At 40.5% G+C, this 19,871-nt stretch overlaps 2 protein-coding genes across 2 annotated transcripts; both read right to left on the bottom strand.

The window, feature by feature from the left end:
- Positions 1–5,097: 5,097 nt before the first annotated feature.
- Positions 5,098–10,645, bottom strand: LOC121519248 (extracellular calcium-sensing receptor-like). Its single transcript, XM_041802093.1, has 9 exons — positions 10,470–10,645; positions 10,000–10,294; positions 9,768–9,854; positions 9,306–9,575; positions 8,659–8,856; positions 8,269–8,538; positions 6,314–6,541; positions 6,096–6,219; positions 5,098–6,011 (listed from the first exon to the last, which is right to left on the bottom strand). The coding sequence occupies exons 1-9, from the start codon at positions 10,577–10,579 to the stop codon at positions 5,098–5,100; spliced, it is 2,496 nt and encodes an 831-aa protein (XP_041658027.1). The 5' UTR covers positions 10,580–10,645.
- Positions 10,646–15,430: 4,785 nt separating this feature from the next.
- Positions 15,431–19,837, bottom strand: LOC121519237 (extracellular calcium-sensing receptor-like). Its single transcript, XM_041802081.1, has 9 exons — positions 19,588–19,837; positions 19,112–19,406; positions 18,898–18,984; positions 18,435–18,704; positions 17,789–17,986; positions 17,394–17,666; positions 16,627–16,854; positions 16,424–16,547; positions 15,431–16,341 (listed from the first exon to the last, which is right to left on the bottom strand). The coding sequence occupies exons 1-9, from the start codon at positions 19,800–19,802 to the stop codon at positions 15,431–15,433; spliced, it is 2,601 nt and encodes an 866-aa protein (XP_041658015.1). The 5' UTR covers positions 19,803–19,837.
- Positions 19,838–19,871: the final 34 nt, after the last annotated feature.

The following is a 19,871-nucleotide window of genomic DNA, read 5'->3' on the forward strand; positions in this document are numbered from 1 at the left end:
CAGGTCTCCTGACTGTACCCAGGACAAGAACCAAGCAGGCTGTTCCCGCACTGGTTCTGATCAGGAATTAATCGACGTCAAACTTCCTTGCGCAGATCAGCTGTTTTAAAATCAGATCGTGGGTGAAAACAAATTAAGACAATGTATATTTTAAGGTGATTTAACAAAAGATGATAACACTGAAGCAGAAACATAAAGAGGACGAGAAAGAAGCAAAACAGATGAGCTGCTGTGTTTGTGTGTGTGTGGGAGGGGGGGTGCAGGAGTGAGTGTAAGTGGGGCAAGATCAGCTGGTTTATATTAGTTTAAACTCCTGTCTGAACCGTTTGGACCCGGTTAGAAAGTGACAGGACCAATCAGCGATGAGGGGCAGTACTTTCAGGCACGGCCGAGTTGTGAAGTAAGCAAGCAGCAACAAGAGGCCGGTGCAATTATGGCAGAAGAGCTTAGCGTGTATGCTGCTAAAGCGTCAGTTTTCTTCATTAAAAGAAGAACAAAGATCAGTGGTGAGTTGTTTTCTTTTCAAAAATGACAAAAGTCATGTACTGACATGTCCATAGTTGCCATGATTCGCATTATTCCTCAGTAGTTGTGCATGCACACATCGGTCGCTGCTACGTCATGTATTTTGATGCTCTGATCCACCCCCGATTTCTGTGTTTTGTACATAAATGTACGTTATTACCATTAACACATTTAAAAAAAAGGGGTTTATTTTTTTGATGGGGTGGGTCTCCAAAAGAATGACTGACGGATAAGAAAAAGAGGAAGAAGTCCATCTCCTTCACAAATGTCCGCTCCTACAGACTTCAGGACCTTAAGGGGCTCAAACACAGCCATCTCCTAACAGATAGTCCAGAAAAGAGAGGGGAAACAGGAAACTTTCTTCATCTGTGTGCAGAGAGGTAAAACCCATTGCATCCCTGCAGAGACGGAGGAGTGGAGGACTTCCTGATCTCCCAGAGACAATCACAGTCTTTTCCAGATCCACAACAGTCCAGCTCACAGCTCAATTTACTGCATGCATGCCCGTGGGCCCAGAGTGTGGATCTAATAGTCATTACCATTATGTACAGTGATGTTCTTCAGCAGACTAAAAAGACAGTTCATACACACTGGTCAAATACATGAGTCTAGTTTCACTCATCTAAAGAATTAACTGAGACAAATCACTTCTGGTTTAACTAAAGTCATGTACCCAACGTTATATGTTGAATTTTTCTTAAATCTTTAATGTGGTTTGAAATAAAATGAACAAAATCTCAAGTTCTGCTACCTCATTTTTCTCCACTGGGGTTTAGATTAGTTGTATATGTGCAGATTATCTAGCACTGACTGCATCAGTAACAGTGATCGGCGGTTGGGGGGCCCCAAATCAAACTTTGCTTAGGGCCCCAAGTAAGCTTGGGACGGCCCTGGTGGCACATAAACAGCCAATCACATGTGAATGTCTGTGCAGTGTTCTGTATGTTAGCGGCTAACATCTTAGTACCCAGATTTTTTGGATGGAGACAGTCTCTGCTGAAAATGGACCATCTTTCCCAAAACAAATCAAAGTTTGGGACATAGGGAACAGCATGCACCTTGCATGTTGACTGCAGCCAGCTGTGTAGGCTGACGAGTCCCATCCTGTGACCGACAGTGGGGATGGGGCCAGAGATGAAGACTGACCTCCCACAACAAGCAAGGAACTTAAGGAGATTTTAAAAGTCAGATTCCATCATCTCAAACTGCTGGGGGGTAGTATCGTTCATTCCAACATGGACTCTAACTCTTTTAATGGAGGATGAGAGTGATGGCGGTAAATCCTGGAGTTTTTTAAGGATGCAGTTAACCAGCAAAACATTGTGTGACAACATTAAAAAATTGCACATTTATAATGATGGAATCAGCGATGAGCAGTGTGGAAGGAGAGAAAAGTGACTGAGGGGCTGCGGGCTGTGCCTTGCTCGGTGACAGCGCAGCAAAAGGTGGGGAAGTCATTTTTTGAGGAGAGAGCAACTGCCTCAGGACAGCCAGAGGAGCGGGCGACCCACTACCTCTGTGGTGCTGAAGTGAAGTTCAGCAGGGAACAGCGGGATGTGCAAGCTTTCCACCCTGGTATGGTGGCAGCCGGGAAAGGCAGCGTGTAGTGGAGAAATAAGGATTGGTTCGGTTAGGACACTGGTTGGATAATATTTCACTGGATTCACTCAGGTGTGTCGGCCAGAACGCCACTTAAAGCCAGAATATTCCAGAGCAGACAATAATGAGCGTTAAATTTGGCTGTGGATGTTTATGTCCTTTTCATCACAGTAACATGTACAATCTGCCAACGATCATGCAGTACAACTTTGCATTTGGGTCTGGCTGAGTTCCTGCTGTGGGTTAGCTGTAGGCTAGCTGTGGTTTTTCTGTGGTTTAGCTGTGGTTTCTATAAGGACATAGTATAACAAACAGAATTATGTGTAAGTATGCATCATCTTACTGCTACAGAAATAATAGAGAGTCAAAATAAGGAAGCTATTACAGAGCTTATAAACATAAAGTCACATCATGTTAGCTGAGGAAACATGCCTGTGCTGCAATGTTAGCTAATTAGCACAGTGCTAATGTCTAAACACAAACTTTACCACACTTTACAGAACAATGTTAGCAAACATAGAATTAACACAGCATAGCTCTCATTATCACATTTATCACAGCATATCAGCACTTACTCCTTTCATTCACGCACAGCGAACTTATGATAGAGTTAATCCACAGCACACTGACCGCATGACACTCTGCACTGCACTGCTTATTTTCCTGATATTATTTGCTAGTAGCCAGCAGGGGGAGCTCTTTCCTCACTAACTTGCTATACTAAGGAACCCTAACAGCAATCTCACAATATATTGAACAGCAGAAATAATAACTTTAAGGTAACTTTGGGGCCTTTCCTATACAGTTGGTAGGAGGCGAGTGGGCAGGCTCCCGCTGTGAGTTACCAGCCAGTGGAGGGAAATTAAAGGTGTCAAACCTGTTCTGCAGCTGGACTGTACAGGAACCCAGGTGATTGAAGGAGATGGTCCTGTTCTTCTTTTTATGATCGCCACCAGGAACCCATGACTCCTTTTGTGGTGGTGTGGAGCTCACCAGGCCCTAGGTTTACCCCCGAGCTGAAGCCAGCAATCCCTGGGAGTAGGGCCTGGAGCAGGACCAGCGGGCATGGGAGCAGCAGCAGCAGTGGGAGTAGCAGCCGCCATAGCAGGAGAGGTAGATCCTGAAGTCGCTGCCTGGAATGACGCCTGATAGGGAGCCGTGTCATCCATTCCATCAGCACTGGCAGTTGTTGAAGCAGGACCAAACAGGATAGTGTCCAAATGCTTTTCTGCCTCCTGGATTTCAGAGAGATTTGAAATTCTCTGCTCAAACCTTTTGACTGAGGCTAGAACAGTTCAGGCAGCTTGGTGGTGGGGTGAGTAGAGTCATGTTTCTTAACTCCCAATCCAGTGACTTCATGATTGAAATCACATAAGCAATGAGTAATATACTCCAAAACAGAGTATGAAAAGGTCAGAGTCAAAAGCTTTTTTACTCCATTTAAATTGTGCTTTAAAGGCCAGAGTAAGCCAGCGTTTTTGACAGCCTGACACGCCGACATGGAGGAAGGCAGAAATCGGTATGGTTGGAACAATAGTTCTGTCAACTCCACAATAGCTTCTCTTGGTATGTTATGTGGCACTAGCTAATACTGCATAGCCAGCAATTGGCATTGTGTTCTTAGAAAACACGAGCAGCATCTAAGCTAAATTTGTATGTATGCTGACTGCTAACTATGATATGGATGGCAAAGCATTTTGATGTTCAGCCTTTTTGTAAACTAAAAACCATAAATGAAACTAAATGAAAAAGCCTCTACTTCTGTCTCTGCTTCTGCCTGTGTGAGCCATGCTTTTCAGCATGGCTTATGGACTTTAAGATGGGAAAATTTATCCACAGACAATACATAATTTTAAAAGTGTGGAGAGTACTGCTTAATCATGCCATCCACAGAGGCTACAGCACATAATGACATTCGACATGTTGATGCAGTACGTAAACATACTAAATCATGTTAGATGCAGTTGATATTTTCTTGTTTGTCTCATTTCCAAAATCGAAATCCCAGAATAGTGAAAAATTTCCAGGACAGTCTGGCTGCAGACTGTACATTACTAACTGCCACTCTCACAGACCATCTGAGACGCTATCTCTGTCAAAATGGAAGTGCCGTAGCTTGCCAATGTATTGTAGATTTAAAAAAAAAGACAAAACAATCAACTTTAGTTATAAACAAAGTCTGACAGTTACATTCATGATATAACCACATTGCAAACATTACAGACTACTAAACATTTCACAAATAAAGCACAGTACAAGTTCAGAAGTCTAATCTGGGATTGAATTATATATAGACCTGTTTAAGAAGTAGTTACAGTGGCTCGCTTTAGTATCTTTAGTGTTAGCTAAAGCTAATATAGCAATGCTAGCTACATAGTTAATGTGACTTAGCCAATATAGCAACACTACCTTTAGCAATGTGAGCCCCCAAAATAAAACAATGTTACACTAACAACCACAAGTCCTTAATGTATGGTGTGCCTGTTGTAGAGTGGGTCAGATATTTTTTTGTAGTCGGGATCTGGATCTCATTGTTTACATTAAAGAGCTGGCTCTTGTAACTAGAGAATGACACATCACAACTGATTAGGAACAACCCTGACACTCCGTGTATATTGTAAAACAACAAAAATACTGGTTTGGACAAACAAACAACTCCAGGAGCACATTTTGATATTGGGTTGGCCCATTCAAAGGAAAATCCTAAAGGTATCATACAGCTGACAATAACAGTTGCAGTCTTGTTTAATAAAGGATAACTCAAAAAAATAAGAGACCACAATAACATTAACAGATGCTTTTTTTTAATTATTAATGCTTTCAATAACAATGAAAATATCTGATGGGAGACTGGAGACATTGGGTGATATACACTGAAAAGATCATTTCACCTCATAAAGTTTAACTTTTATGATTGACGAAGTGTGCATTTATAAAATACATATTTAAACTGGTAGACAAGAGTATGCTGCTTTATGAATTGAAAGTTCCTCGGCCCATGATTGCTTTCTTTGTGTTCCTCTCTGGTCTCAGCAGGATTATGTAACATTTGGGTCCAAACAGTGCCACCAACAGGCCAAAACTGGAGGCCAGGATGGCAAATATCTCGACAGCGTCTGCATACTTCCCTGGTGAGTTGACATAAGCAGGGACAAAGGCAACCCACACAGCACAGAAGATCAGCATGCTGAAAGTGATGAGTTTGGCCTCATTGAAGTTGTCGGGCAGATTCCTGGCCAGAAACGCCAACAGGAAGCAGAGGATAGCCAGAAAGCCAATATAACCCAACAAGACAGCAAAACCAATGGTAGACCCGACAACACACTCATAAACTATCTTGTCATTGTAGTATTGAGTGTTTTTATGAGGAGAAGGTGAGGAGGAGACGATCCAGACAGTGCAAATTGTTGCCTGAACAGAAGTCAGCACCAGGACTGTCCCTCGCTGTTGCATGGCACCAAACCACTTGAGAACAGCTCCCCCTCCTGGCCTTGAGGCCTTGAACACAGCAAGAACCACCATGGTTTTCACCAAAATACATGACACACAAAGAACAAAGATGATCCCGAATGCTGCGTGTCTCAGCTGGCATGTCCAAAGACTGGGACGACCAATGAACAGCAGTGAACACAGGAAGCAGAGTTTTAGTGCCACCAGGAGCAGGAAACTCAACTCTGAGTTGTTCGCTCGGACCATGGGCGTGCTGCGGTGATAGGTGAAGATTCCCAGGACGACAGCACAGAGAAATGAGCCCAGTAAGGAGGCAGTTGTGAGGCAGATTCCCAAAGGCTCATGGTAGGAGAGAAACTCTGTTTTCTTTGGAACACAGTGGTCACGCTCTGGACTGGACCAGAAGTCTTCTGGACAACTGGTGCACTCTGTGGAGTCTGAGGAAGAGGATGAGGTTTATTTTTATACAGAGAAAATTCTTCTTGTACGATATGATCAATGTATTTAGCATGATGACAAACCAGATGAAGTGGTGATCTGTCCCTCAGAACAAGGGACACAGTCGAAGCAGCACTCAGGTTGTCCTTTCCTTCTGGCCATGCGGGTACCTGGAGGACAGCTCTCACTGCACACTGACCGAGGTGGCTGTAGGTAAGAAAACAAATCTGTAAATATACATCACTTTAAGTTGAAGTGGTTTACAGTCTTTTTACAGTGGGTCCTTATAATTAGAAATTACCCTCTTAGACTTAAAGTTCCAGAAGATTTTGTTTTCATCAATTTTAAGTTCTTCACCTCTCAAATCAGACCTTTTCACCTCACCCACAGTTTGAATTTTAGTTCTTCCATCAGGGAGCCACAGCCAGCTGATGACATCATAGATCGGTAGGGCATCACCGTTGTCATCAAATGAAACTTGGTCACCAAACGGTGTGGTGAAGTTGACCTTTTGTAAATAATGAACAAGCTGCAAATGGAGAATGAAAACAGATTGTGGGGAAGACACCATGAAAAACCAACTGGTTTTAACCCACTATGCTCTGATTTACAATTAAAATGTGATGTTTTTCTTATTTTGAAATACAATGATGCTTCCACTCTTTTTAGTATGCTTTGTCTATCATAAAACATGATAGTAATATTTCTGTGAAATTTATCATATCAAATATATAAACATTTTAAAACAACTACACCATACGCATTAGTAAAGCACTAGTAACTCCTTCATTAGTAAATCATCTAGAAAGCATTAGTAATCATTAATATCTCATTTATATACAAAGCTGTAAATGCTTTGCTGTTGCATTAGTTATGTATTACTTAAGCTTAAGTCATCGCCTAAATGCATTATCAATCCCTACTTTTCATTTACAAACACAGCTATGAATGGTTTCTAATTGTGTTTGTCATGCATTCATTATGCTTTAGTCAATTCTTAACTCATCATTTAAAAATCATTATTTTTATTTGTTAGGCAATAATTACCCTAACTCTACGCTTCTACCTAACCTATCATAAACTAATGTAATCCAACATAACCCAAACCAAGCCAACCTAATCAAGCTTTACACAACTCAACATGAGCTAACATATAGAAACCTTAGTGTAACCTAACCTTATCAAACCTGAGCTAATTTAGCCTAACCCAACCTGACCTAACCTAACCTAAACTTACCCAACCCAACCCAAGCTAACTTAACCAAACCTCACCTCACCTCACCTTACCTTACTTAACCTGAGTTAACCTAACTTTACCCAATCAAAGCTAACTTTACCTTACACACTGCCACCTAACCTTACACAACCAAAGACGAATTAATCCAACCTGAGCTAACCTAGCTCAACAAAATGTGACCTAACTTTACACACTCAAACCTTATTTAACTTTACCCAACCAAAGCTAACCTAACCCAATCCAACCTATTCTAACTAAACCTGACCCTACTTAACCCAACCTAACCCAAACCCAACCCAACCTATCCTAACCTTACCTAACCCAACCAAAGCTTACTTAACCTAACCTAACCTAACCTAACCTAACCTAACCTAACCTAACCTAACCCAACCCTACCTAACCTAACCTAAGGCAACCAAGCCTTACACAATCCAACTTAACCTTACCTGGCCTAACCTTACCTAACATAGCCTACTTTAACTACCCTAACCCTTCCCTACCTTACACTTTACCTAGACTAACATAAATTTAACATAGTCATTTACAATTGCTTTAACACTGTGTATATAAATGGCACACAAGAAGTGGTGTACAGAATATATCCACGTACGGTATGTTCATGACTCCATACAGTATACCCACTTCTACATCCTTTCTGATGATCATCATTCCTCTATATATAAGATTTTTTTTCATATGGTAAAAGCATATCCCATCTTACTCTGCCTCTGATTAAGTTCTAAGGTTTAAACTATGCAGTAATAATTTGAAACTAATCATTTTTTATCTGAGGTGCAGGTACAAAAGGCCTTTTTTGAGGTGTATCAAATATGTAAGAGAAGTATAACCCAGGTTGGTAATGCTTTGCTGGATGGATCACTAAAATTGTAATAACCAGCATTCCACAATAACTATGTTGCACAATGTTTGTCATTACATACAATAATAAATAAAAACACTAAACAGGTAAAAGTACTTCGATTTAGCATCTATTTCTAAAAACGTAAAGGTGGTCATACCTGCCATGGCTCCATTGTGTGCAAAGTGGCACAGCTTTTCCCTCTGAATGGCCCTCTCCCTGGCTCACACTTCATTGCATCATCAAGAGCATAAGCCAAAGCATATACAGCTTTGTAGATATTATACTCAGGCCTGAGGTTTGACACATCCAAAAAGTCTGTCTTGACATTTTCTAAGTCTTCTTCTCCAGTGCAGAGTGTTTCCCCAGCTTTCAAGCTTCCTGATGGAGAAAACTGACACTGAAATGTGGATTCCCAGAACTGCCTCACCTGAAGTACAGTTTAACATAAAAAAATTATATTAACAAAAATTTTGACGAAAACATAATTATTTATTGTGATCATAAATTGTTCAATTTGGAGGTAAAAAAACTCTGATTTAACTCCTACAATGTTAGTTTCAGAGCTATCTTTGTCAGGGCGTATTTGTAATAAAAATTCCTGGAGCCCTGGAATCTCCCCTCGCCGGATGGCGATTCCGAGTGTTCCCTGCAGGTACGGCATGAGCTCAGGAGTCTGGAGCGCAGTATATGATGCCCAGGCTTCACTGGCTATCCACTGCAGATCTGTCACATTCTGCCTCAGCACCTGCATATAGCAATACTAGAAGAAGTTAGAGTCACTGCACAGAAAATGTGCAGAAGCAGCCACTTTTCAAACAATCCTACCACACATAACTTTTCAAGCAAATTGGTTTGTGCCTTCAAAAATGTACTACACATTATCTATAAGTTTTCCAGTCTTCCCTGCATCAGCTCATAAATCTGGTTGAATTATTTAAATAAATAATAATTACTTAAGCTGTTTGGAAGCTTTCCTCCCATTGAAAAATAAAACAATGAATCTAGAAAAATATTCAAGCAAATTTAAATTAAACTGCATCTTTCTCAGACAAAAACTGATACAGTAAACAAAATCAAACTGTTTAACTTAATGCAGAATGGTTTTGCTGAGTGATTTTGGTATGTTCAAACCCCCCAAAAATTCTAATTTCATAGTGTTTTTTACTTTAAACAGTATTATATTTTTATTCCAACCTCTGCCATTAGATCAATCATTTGGTACTCGTGTGCAAAAACCATGACCACACGAGCTGTGGATGTCTTCATCACACCAACAATCCTTCGGAGTTTACTCAGATCCCTGTCCAAGGCCAAAACCTCTAAATAGGCCAGACAACCTCCTCTGGACTCAGCCAGATCAGACTGGAAGGATCGAGCAACATTGAGTCCATAATCATCATCGCTGACCAGAAGGCCGACCCACGTCCAGCTGAAGTGTTTCAGAATCTGAATCATTGCACGCACCTGAAAGGAAAATAATGGTGAGAGAGAAGTGGTGCAATGATTTACTCAAACTAAGAAGAAATTATGGTTATACACAGAAGCTACAAACAACAAAATGTTAATTAGCATTCTTGTGTCATGTCAATTTCCAAACATTTTCGGTCAATTAAACAGAATAAATAAGTAGTTTTTATTCTGGCGGAAGAGATTCACCTGGAAAGCGTCACTTGGGATTGTTCTGAAGAAGGATGGAAACCGCTGCCGATCACTAAGGCACGAACAAGTGGAAAAATAACTTACCTGTAATGAAAACATTCACTATTACATAACCATTAATGTTTTTTTTTTTGTTGTTTTTTTTTTAACAATCTCTCACTTAAAAGATATTTGCTTGAAAACAGGATGTAGGTACATTCAAAGAGAACTAGAGGACAGAAGAACTTACAAGTGGCATTTTGTAAAGACCCAGCACATTTGAAGTGGCAATAGAAAATGTAGAGGCAGAATCACCAACGATCCCCAGGACTGGAGGAGTCCCCAAACAGTTCTCCTTAAACACATACTGCTCTTCTCTGCCACTGGCAAGAGACAGTCCACCACTGAACCCAATCACAAGTGCTCCACAGTTGTCATACAGACTGTATCCCAGAGTCACATTAGGTAACAGACTGGAGTTCCTGTTTATCTCATCAATAGCAAACACCATGGTTATGGCATACCTGAACCCCAGAGTGTCAAACCTAATACATAAAACATCACAGTTAGAAATGAAGAAGAAATCACTAGACTAATAAAAGTAATACTTAATAACTGCACAGATGAATGTTTCACTAACTGTTGTGGAAATTAAATGCATTGTACTAGCTTAATGTTACTCAGTTTCTCAGATGCAAATTGCATGTTTGTCAAACTTACCCTTTGCAGCTGGGCTGCTGAGGCTCTGAGGTATAAGTCCACTCAGGGAAAACAGAGGAATAGTGTACCTCAAACAGTCCACCCAGAGTCACATTTCCCTGCTTGTGCATTTCATTCAGTTGAAACTTTCCTTTCAGTTTACAAGCCAATGAATTAGAGTCAGATACAGAGTATGAAACTAAGATGAGGAAATATATGTGAGGAAAAGCTCCCATAACTGCCCTCCGCCCTTCACTACTAGTTTCATTGTTCAGACACATCTTGTTTTATACGCAGGCTCTCATTCCCAAAGCACACTCTCCATTATTGTTTCATCTGTATCTGGTGATGGGGGCAGGGTCTTATACACATATAAATATTAAACTGTTGATGTAATGAATTTTCATTGGGATTCCTGTAACACAAAAAGAAACGCCAGGAAACACAGACATCAACAGGAGATTGCTCTTTTATGGGTTTAATATGATTGTAAATGTTTAACTGATGGAACTTTGTATTGAGAATGCACAGTGATGCAAAACTAATCCCTATCGCCTCACTGCAACAAATCAGACTTTAACCACATTTGTTTACTAAAATGTGATCAAACAGGGGGGTCACGTGATGCACTGAGGACAGACGCACTGCTGTCGGTCTCCTCACTGGATTTAACTAAAACAATATTTCTTGGCTTGCCCGTTGCTGAACATTTGGTTAAACTATCGCTAAACCTACATAGACGCTGGACATGTCACTGGAAGACTTTTTCTCCATGCCCATAAGGAGAGAGACTTCAAGGGGCGCCAACAAATTGGCGGCTAGCGGGGCGCTAGCTAATCAAGATGGTGAGGCAGAGCCAGAGCAAGCTAATGAAGAAGAGCCAGAACTTTGTATCGAGCCCGAAAAAGAGGACACCAGCCCCACTAACGATGACACAATGGTTCAACAGGTGACTCGTAATATTGACAAAATGTTGGACACTAAACTCGCTAACATCCTGAAACCAGTCATGGAGATGTCAGAAAAGCTAGACAAGCTAGCAGATAGACTGGGGACGGTGGAACAACGAGTGTCCGACTTGGAGGATACAGCAGTGTCTCATGCACCTTGGCTGGAGTCAGTGCTGAAAAAGCAACGGAAAAACTCGAGAATTATGAAAACCAGAGTCGGCGACAAAACATTAGAATTACTGGACTTAAAGAAGGCAGTGAAGGCAAGAATCCACCCGTGTTTTTTGAAAAGTGGATTCCCGAGGTCTTGAACATGGATATGCGCGGGGAGCGGCTGAAAATAGAACGAGCCCACCGTACGGGACCCCCAGTGGGACCCACCGGCAGACAGGGCCCCCGTGCTGTCCTGGTGAGGCTTCACAACTACACAGATGGACAGAGGATTCTACGCGCAGCAAGAAACAAGGGCAGAATAGCGCTGGATGGTCAAGTAGTGTCTTTTTACCAGGACTTTTCTGCGGAGGTTGTGAAGCGAAGGCAAGAGTCTGCAGATGCGCGCAGAAGGCTTCGGGAAGCGGGGATCAAATATACTTTTGTTTATCCACCTGTGATTAAGGTTCTCCCTCCAAATGGAAAGCCGATCTCCCTCTCCACAATGAAGGAAATCACTGACTATGTGAAGGCACTCCCAAATACACAGTGACTGGCTCAGTCCACCTGCATTCAGGTAAATGGCATCATCTGCCTTAAAAATGACTGCATTATATAAATGAAAGCTGAGAGACTCGCATAATGGACAGTGGGTACCGTGTAACATTAGGATAGTTTTTGTTCGCCTCAAATTAAAAGGATTTGCACAGGGATGTTTCTCAGTTTATTCAACTTGCAGTTTACTACTATTATTTACATAGCCGCTGACATGCTGGCATTATGGTTAGGACATAATCCAGAGGGAGAGACTTGACCTACTCTTTCTTTCACTTCGTTTATTTTGCCCCCTCAGCTGTACCAATATAGCTAGAGTATGACAAGGGTTTTGTTTTTTATTTTTCTTGGTTCTATTTCAGTCATCTTAGGTAGGGTGGATCCAAGCTTTAGTTTGTTTTTACTGGGATGGTTTATGTGTTTCTTGTTTTTTGTCCAGACAGGATTTCAGATTAAAAGCACATCCAAATTATTTGATACGTTAAACGAGACTATGCAACATGATATAATTTTACATTATTTTGAATATTAAGTTTTGTACCCGGAACATTAAGGGCTCCAATAATGTAGTCAAAAGGAAAGCTGTTTTAAACAGTCTTAAAAAGGAAAATGTCCAGGTTGCATTCCTCCAAGAAACACATTTAAATGACGAGGACCACAAAAAATATCTCAGGGAATGGGTCGGACAGGTATATTTTACATCTTATTCTACAAATGAAAGGGGTGCAATTTAGCTGATATTATAGTTATCCCTGAAAAAGGGAAAGATCCAGAACAATGTGGATGTAAAAATACTATCAAAAATAGTGGCCAATCGACTAGAACAAGTGGTGACTGATATAGTTGATGCAGACCAAACAGGGTTTTTAAAAGGCCGTACCTCATCAAATAACACCTTTAATTAATATTTTTCTCTATCTTAATTTTCATAAAACTCCAAGTGCTATAGTAACGATGGATGCAGAGAAAGCATTTTATTGTATTGAGCAAAAAGACATGTTTGAAGTGTTGAAAAGATTTGGCTTTCAATCAGATTTTGTCCGATGGGTTGCCTCAGTCATAACAAATGGTCTAGTTTCTACCCAATTTCAACTTAATAGAGGTACAACTCAAGGGTTACCACTATCACCTCTATTATTTTCTTTAGCAATAGAGCCGTTAGCAATTGCTGTCCGGCAAACCTCCAGTATCAAGGGAACGGTGGTAGGAACAACACAGCACAAAATTCTATTGTATGCAGATGACAGCCTCCTGACATTAATAGACCCATCAAACTCAATACCTGCGCTAATCAAATGTGTTTAAAAGTTCGGTCAAATTTCTGGATACAAGGTTAATTTTACTAAATCTGAAATCATGCCTCTGGGCTTCTCATATGAATACGAACCTGACTTTGTTAAACCCTTTTGCTGGGCACCAGAAGGATTCACATATTTGGGGACTGCACCTAAAATCAGTCAGCTGTATGCTGAAAATGTTAACCCCATGATAAAACACATTAAGGATAAGCTGTTAAGTTGGAAGAAGCTTCCTGTATCCTTTCTTGGCAGAGTCAGTCTTATTCAGATAATAATTCTCCCTAAAATTACTTACCCTCTATCTATGCTCCTCATTTCTCTGAAAAGAAACAACATTAAAATGTAAATAAAGCTCTCTCTGACTTTATATGGGCTGGAAGAAAGCCTAAAATTAAATTAAATATTTTACAACGGCCAAAAGAACAAGGAGGGTGGGGCCTCCCCAACCTTATGAATTATAATATCAATGCAAGCCAGAATAATCTCAATATAGGCATCTGCTCAACCAAAGCTACCATGGTTTGAGATTGAAGCTACCCTCTCCAAACCATACAGTCCTATCAACTTCCTTGATAAATGCAGAGGTGAATTACCAATTATGGCTAAAGACAATTTTTTAATTACTAATGTGTGTAGTACCTGGAATGTTTTGAGGAAATTATTTCGGACAAAACATAAACTGAGTTGTTTGACAATAATGATTGATAATCCTGATTTGACCAGAGAAGGCACTGGATCTAACTTTCAGAAATGGTATGAAGCAGGGATTTACCATATTTATAATCTTTGGGATGGGGGAAAAATTAAAACATTCGAGTCTTTGCAGGATGAATACAAATTCAAAACAAAAGAATTTTACAAATACCTTCAGGTCAGACACTATGTACAAACTAAAATGGATAATCTTAATCTCCCAGATGACTTTAATATATTAGAAAAGACTCTTTTAGATAGTCTTAAACAAAGTCACTTTGTCTCCAAATTTTATTTAAAGCTGCAGCATTTGAATACCGACAGCCTACCACTCCTACGGAGATCATTGGAGACTCAGCTGGAGACAACGATAGAGACTGAAGTATGGGAGGAAACCTTACTTTTACCTTCGAAAATATCCATATGTAACAGATTCAGAAAAATGCAATATATTATCTTACAGAATGTCTATATATCTCCATATATGTACAGTAAATATACAGAAGGGGCCTCTCCAAACTGCCCAAAATGTAGGACTGTTTTAGGAACAAGACTTCACTGCCTCTGGGAATGCGAAAAGATTCAACAGTTTTGGCGAACCATATGTGCTGAAGTTAGTGTGGTAATCAAACAGCAGCCTAATCCATTATTGTGTCTATTGGGATGTATCCCTGAATCATTAAGAATACATAAGAACACTGTTCAATTTTTGCTTATGTTGGGTCGAAAGGATGTTATGACTACATGGGTAGGGTAACACTGGATAGCAGCACCTGCGTCCAATTGGACTTGAAGCCCTTTGTGGCACTTATTGATGATGTTTCTTCTCCTCCAGATCTTTGCTTGTGTTGTTCTTGCTCTTGAACGTACATCACTTTGGATAAAAGTGTCTGTTAAATGGCACTGTAATATTGTTACTGTTGACAGACTTGCAGTTGTTTTAAAGAGACACACCCATTAGAGCCACTTCTGACACCCATATGATGCTTGTTTCTTCTCTGGTCATCCTCTGATCAGAAACAAGCGCATCAGCTTTATGCTTGCAAGAAATTCTTAATGATTTCAAGAACAAGTTGAAATTATCTTAAAAGTTTTAAGAGTGCTGTGTGAAAAGGAAACACAGGTGTAAGGGGCACAACCCACATACTCAACTCTGCTGCTCATCTCACAAATCCGTTTTCCTTACAAATGTGGCACCACAGAAAAGGAAATACACAGGCTTTCCAACTGTTTAAGGTTTATTGCCAAGTAGCATTTTCAGAACATTGTTACAACAATGCTGGTTAAATATTCAGCTGGTTGTAAACAGCTGAATATTTAACCAGCTGAATTTTGGTTATTTGGAAATGGCTCGACCCATGATTGCTTTCTTTGTGTTCCTCTCTGGTCTCAGCAGGATTATGTAACATTTTGGTCCAAACAGTGCCACTAACAGGCCAAAACTGGAGGCCAGGATGGCAAATATCTCGACAGCGTCTGCATACTTCCCTGGTGAGTTGACATAAGCAGGGACAAAGGCAACCCACACAGCACAGAAGATCAGCATGCTGAAAGTGATGAGTTTAGCCTCGTTGAAGTTGTCGGGCAGATTCCTGGCCAGAAACGCCAACAGGAAGCTGAGGATAGCCAGAAAGCCAATATAACCCAACAAGACAGCAAAACCAATGGTGGACCCGACAACACACTCATAAACTATCTTGTCATTGAAGTATTGAGTGTTTTTATGAGGAGAAGGTGAGGAGGAGACAATCCAGACAGTGCAAATCGTTGCCTGGATAGAAGTCAGCACCAGGACTGTCCCTCGCTGTTGCATGGCACCAAACCACTTGAGAACAGCTCCCCCTCCTGGCTTGGAGGCCTTGAACACAGCAAGAACCACCATGGTTTTCACCAAAATACATGACACACAAAAAACAAAGATGATACCGAATGCTGCGTGTCTCAGCTGGCATGTCCAAAGACTGGGACGACCAATGAACAGCAGTGAACACAGGAAGCAGAGTTTTAGTGCCACCAGGAGCAGGAAACTCAACTCTGAGTTGTTGGCTCGGACCATGGGCGTGCTGCGATGATAGGTGAAGATCCCCAGGACGACAGCACAGAGAAATGAGCCCAGTAAGGAGGCAGTTGTGAGGCAGATTCCCAAAGGCTCATGGTAGGAGAGAAACTCTGTTTTCTTTGGAACACAGTGGTCACGCTCTGGACTGGCCCAGAAGTTTTCTGGACAACTGGTGCACTCTGTGGAGTCTGAGGAAGAGGATGAGGTTTATTTTTATACAGAGAAAAATCTTCTCACAGGAAAATCGAGATATTCAGCATGATGACCCACCAGATGAATTGCTGATCTGTCCCTCTGAACAAGGGACACAGTCAAAGCAGCACTCAGGTTGTCCTTTCCTTCTGGCCATGCGGGTACCTGGAGGACAGCTTTCACTGCACACTGACAGAGGTGGCTGTAGGTAAGAAAAAAAATCCATTATTCTGTGTAGATTTAGAATCTATCTACAGTCTGTCCTTACAATGAGAAATGACCTTCTTTGATTTGAAGTTCCAGAAGATTTTGTTTTCATCAATTTTAAGTTCTTCACCTCTCAAATCAGACCTTTTCACCTCACCCACAGTTTGAACTTTAGTTCTTCCATCAGGGAGCCACAGCCAGCTGATGACATCATAGATCGGTAGGGCATCACCGTTGTCATCAAATGAAACTTGGTCACCAAAGGGTGTGGTGAAGTTGACCTTTTGTAAATAATGAACAAGCTGCAAATGGAGAATGAAAACTCCTTAAAAAACCCACTTGTTTTAATTTACTTTGCTATGATTTACAATTTATATGTGAGATTTTTATCATATCAACATTCAGTATTTATTCCACCCTATAGCTGAGTGTGCTCTGTCTTTTGATCATAGAAACAGACACTTTTCTGTACCATGTGTGAGTCTTTTAATCTTTCCAGAGTCCATAGAGAGGTACTAAAAAATAATTAAGTCATAAGGTTCATCATCAATGACCATGCCTGCTTGTTTCATTTTTTTTGGTCAGTTTGTTCTGTGACATTTAACAAAAAAAAAAAAACAAAATAGAGCAGAACATTTCACAATCACAAAGAACTATAAACACATAATTAAAAAAAAACATCATTTTGAACAAAGCAAAGTCATAAATAGCCCCAATACCACAATAATTATGTGGCATAATGTTTGTCATAGTGTAGAAATAAACAATACCAATTCAAGACAAAATACAGTGAGGTATGTTGATTTCACATCTGTTTCTAGAAACATAAAGGTGGTCACACCTGCCATGGCTCCATTGTTTGCAAAGTGGCACAGCTTTTCCCTCTGAATGGCCCTCTCCCTGGCTCACACTTCATTGCATCATCAAGGCCATAAGCCAGAGCATACACAGCTTTGTAGATATTATACTCAGGCCTGAGGTCTGACACATCCAAAAAGTCTGTTTTGGCATTTTCTAAGTCTTCATCTCCAGTGCAGAGTGTTTCCCCAGCTTTCAAGCTTCCTGATGATGGAGCAAATTTACACTGAAATGTGAATTCCCAGAACTGCCTCACCTGAAATACAGTTTAACATAAAAATGAAAATGTATAACAATTTTGACAAAAACATAATTATTTATTGTGATCATAAATTGTTCAATTTGGAGGTAAAAAAAAAACTCTGATTTAACTCCTACAATGTTAGTTTCAGAGCTATCTTTGTCAGGGCGTATTTGTAATAAAAATTCCTGGAGCCCTGGAATCTCCCCTCGCCGGATGGCGATTCCGAGTGTTCCCTGCAGGTACGGCATGAGCTCAGGAGTCTGGAGCGCAGTATATGATGCCCAGGCTTCACTGGCTATCCACTGCAGATCTGTCACATTCTGCCTCAGCACCTGCATATAGCAATACTAGAAGAAGTTAGAGTCACTGCACAGAAAATGTGCAGAAGCAGCCACTTTTCAAACAATCCTACCACACATAACTTTTCAAGCAAATTGGTTTGTGCCTTCAAAAATGTACTACACATTATCTATAAGTTTTCCAGTCTTCCCTGCATCAGCTCATAAATCTGGTTGAATTATTTAAATAAATAATAATTACTTAAGCTGTTTGGAAGCTTTCCTCCCATTGAAAAATAAAACAATGAATCTAGAAAAATATTCAAGCAAATTTGAATTAAACTGCATCTTTCTCAGACAAAAACTGATACAGTAAACAAAATCAAACTGTTTAACTTAATGCAGAACAGTTTTGCCGAGTGATTTTGGTATGTTCAAACCCCCCAAAATTCTAATTTCTTAGTGTTTTTTACTTTAAACAGTATTATATTTTTATTCCAACCTCTGCCATTAGATCAATCATTTGGTACTCGTGTGCAAAAACCATGACCACACGAGCTGTGGATGTCTTCATCACACCAACAATCCTTCGGAGTTTACTCAGATCCCTGTCCAAGGCCAAAACCTCTAAGTAGGCCAGACAACCTCCTCTGGACTCAGCCAGATCAGACTGGAAGGATCGAGCAACATTGAGTCCATAATCATCATCGCTGACCAGAAGGCCGACCCACGTCCAGCTGAAGTGTTTCAGAATCTGAATCATTGCACGCACCTGAAGGAAAATAATGGTGAGAGAGAAGTGGTGCAATGATTTACTCAAACTAACAAGAAATTATGGTTATACACAGAAGCTATACAAACAACAAAATGTTAATTAGCATTCTTGTGTCATGTCAATTTCCATAAATTTTCAGTCAATTAAACATAATAAAATAGTATTTTTTGTTCTGGCAGAAGAGATTCACCTGGAAAGCGTCACTTGGGATTGTTCTGAAGAAAGATGGAAACCGCTGCCGATCACTAAGGCACGAACAAGTGGAAAAATAACTTACCTGTAATGAAAACATTCACTATTACATAACAATCAATGATTTTTTCAACAATCTCTCACTTATAAAATATTGGCTTGAAACAGGAAGTAGGTACATTCAAAGAGAACTAGAGCTCAGAAGAACTTACAAGTGGCATTTTGTAAAGACCCAGCACATCTGAAGTGGCAATAGAAAATGTAGAGGCAGAATCACCAACAATCCCCAGGACTGGAGGAGTCCCCAAACAGTTCTCCTTAAACACATACTGCTCTTCTCTGCCACTGGCAAGAGACAGTCCACCACTGAACCCAATCACAAGTGCTCCACAGTTGTCATACAGACTGTATCCCAGAGTCACATTAGGTAACAGACTGGAGTTCCTGTTGATCTCATCAATAGCAAACACCATTGTCATGGCATACCTGAACCCCAGAGTGTCAAACCTAATACACAAAACATCACACATAAAAATGAAATCTTACAACTTAACTAGAGAAGTAACATGGATGACGTTACAACTGGATAGACACATGTTAAAAGCCCCATTCTAATATTATGCAATGCAAGGTTTAAATAATGTATGTCATTATTGCAGGTGTAAAAGTGCATGTTTGTCAAACTTACCCTTTGCAGCTGGGCTGCTGAGGCTCTGAGGTATAAGTCCACTCAGGGGAAACATAGGAATAGTGTACCACAAACAGCCCACCCAGAGTCACACTTCCCTGCTCGTGCAATTCATTCAGTTGAAACTTTCCCTTTAAATTACAAGATAACAAATTAGAGTCAGATACAGAGTATGAAATTAAGATGAGGAAATATATGTGAGGAAAAGCTCCCATAATTGCCCTCCTCCCTTCACAACTACCTTCCTTGTTCAGACACATCTTGTTTTATATGCAGGGCTCTCA

The sequence above is a fragment of the Cheilinus undulatus genome, linkage group 2, assembly GCF_018320785.1.
Source record: "Cheilinus undulatus linkage group 2, ASM1832078v1, whole genome shotgun sequence".
Lineage (NCBI taxonomy): Eukaryota > Metazoa > Chordata > Actinopteri > Labriformes > Labridae > Cheilinus > Cheilinus undulatus.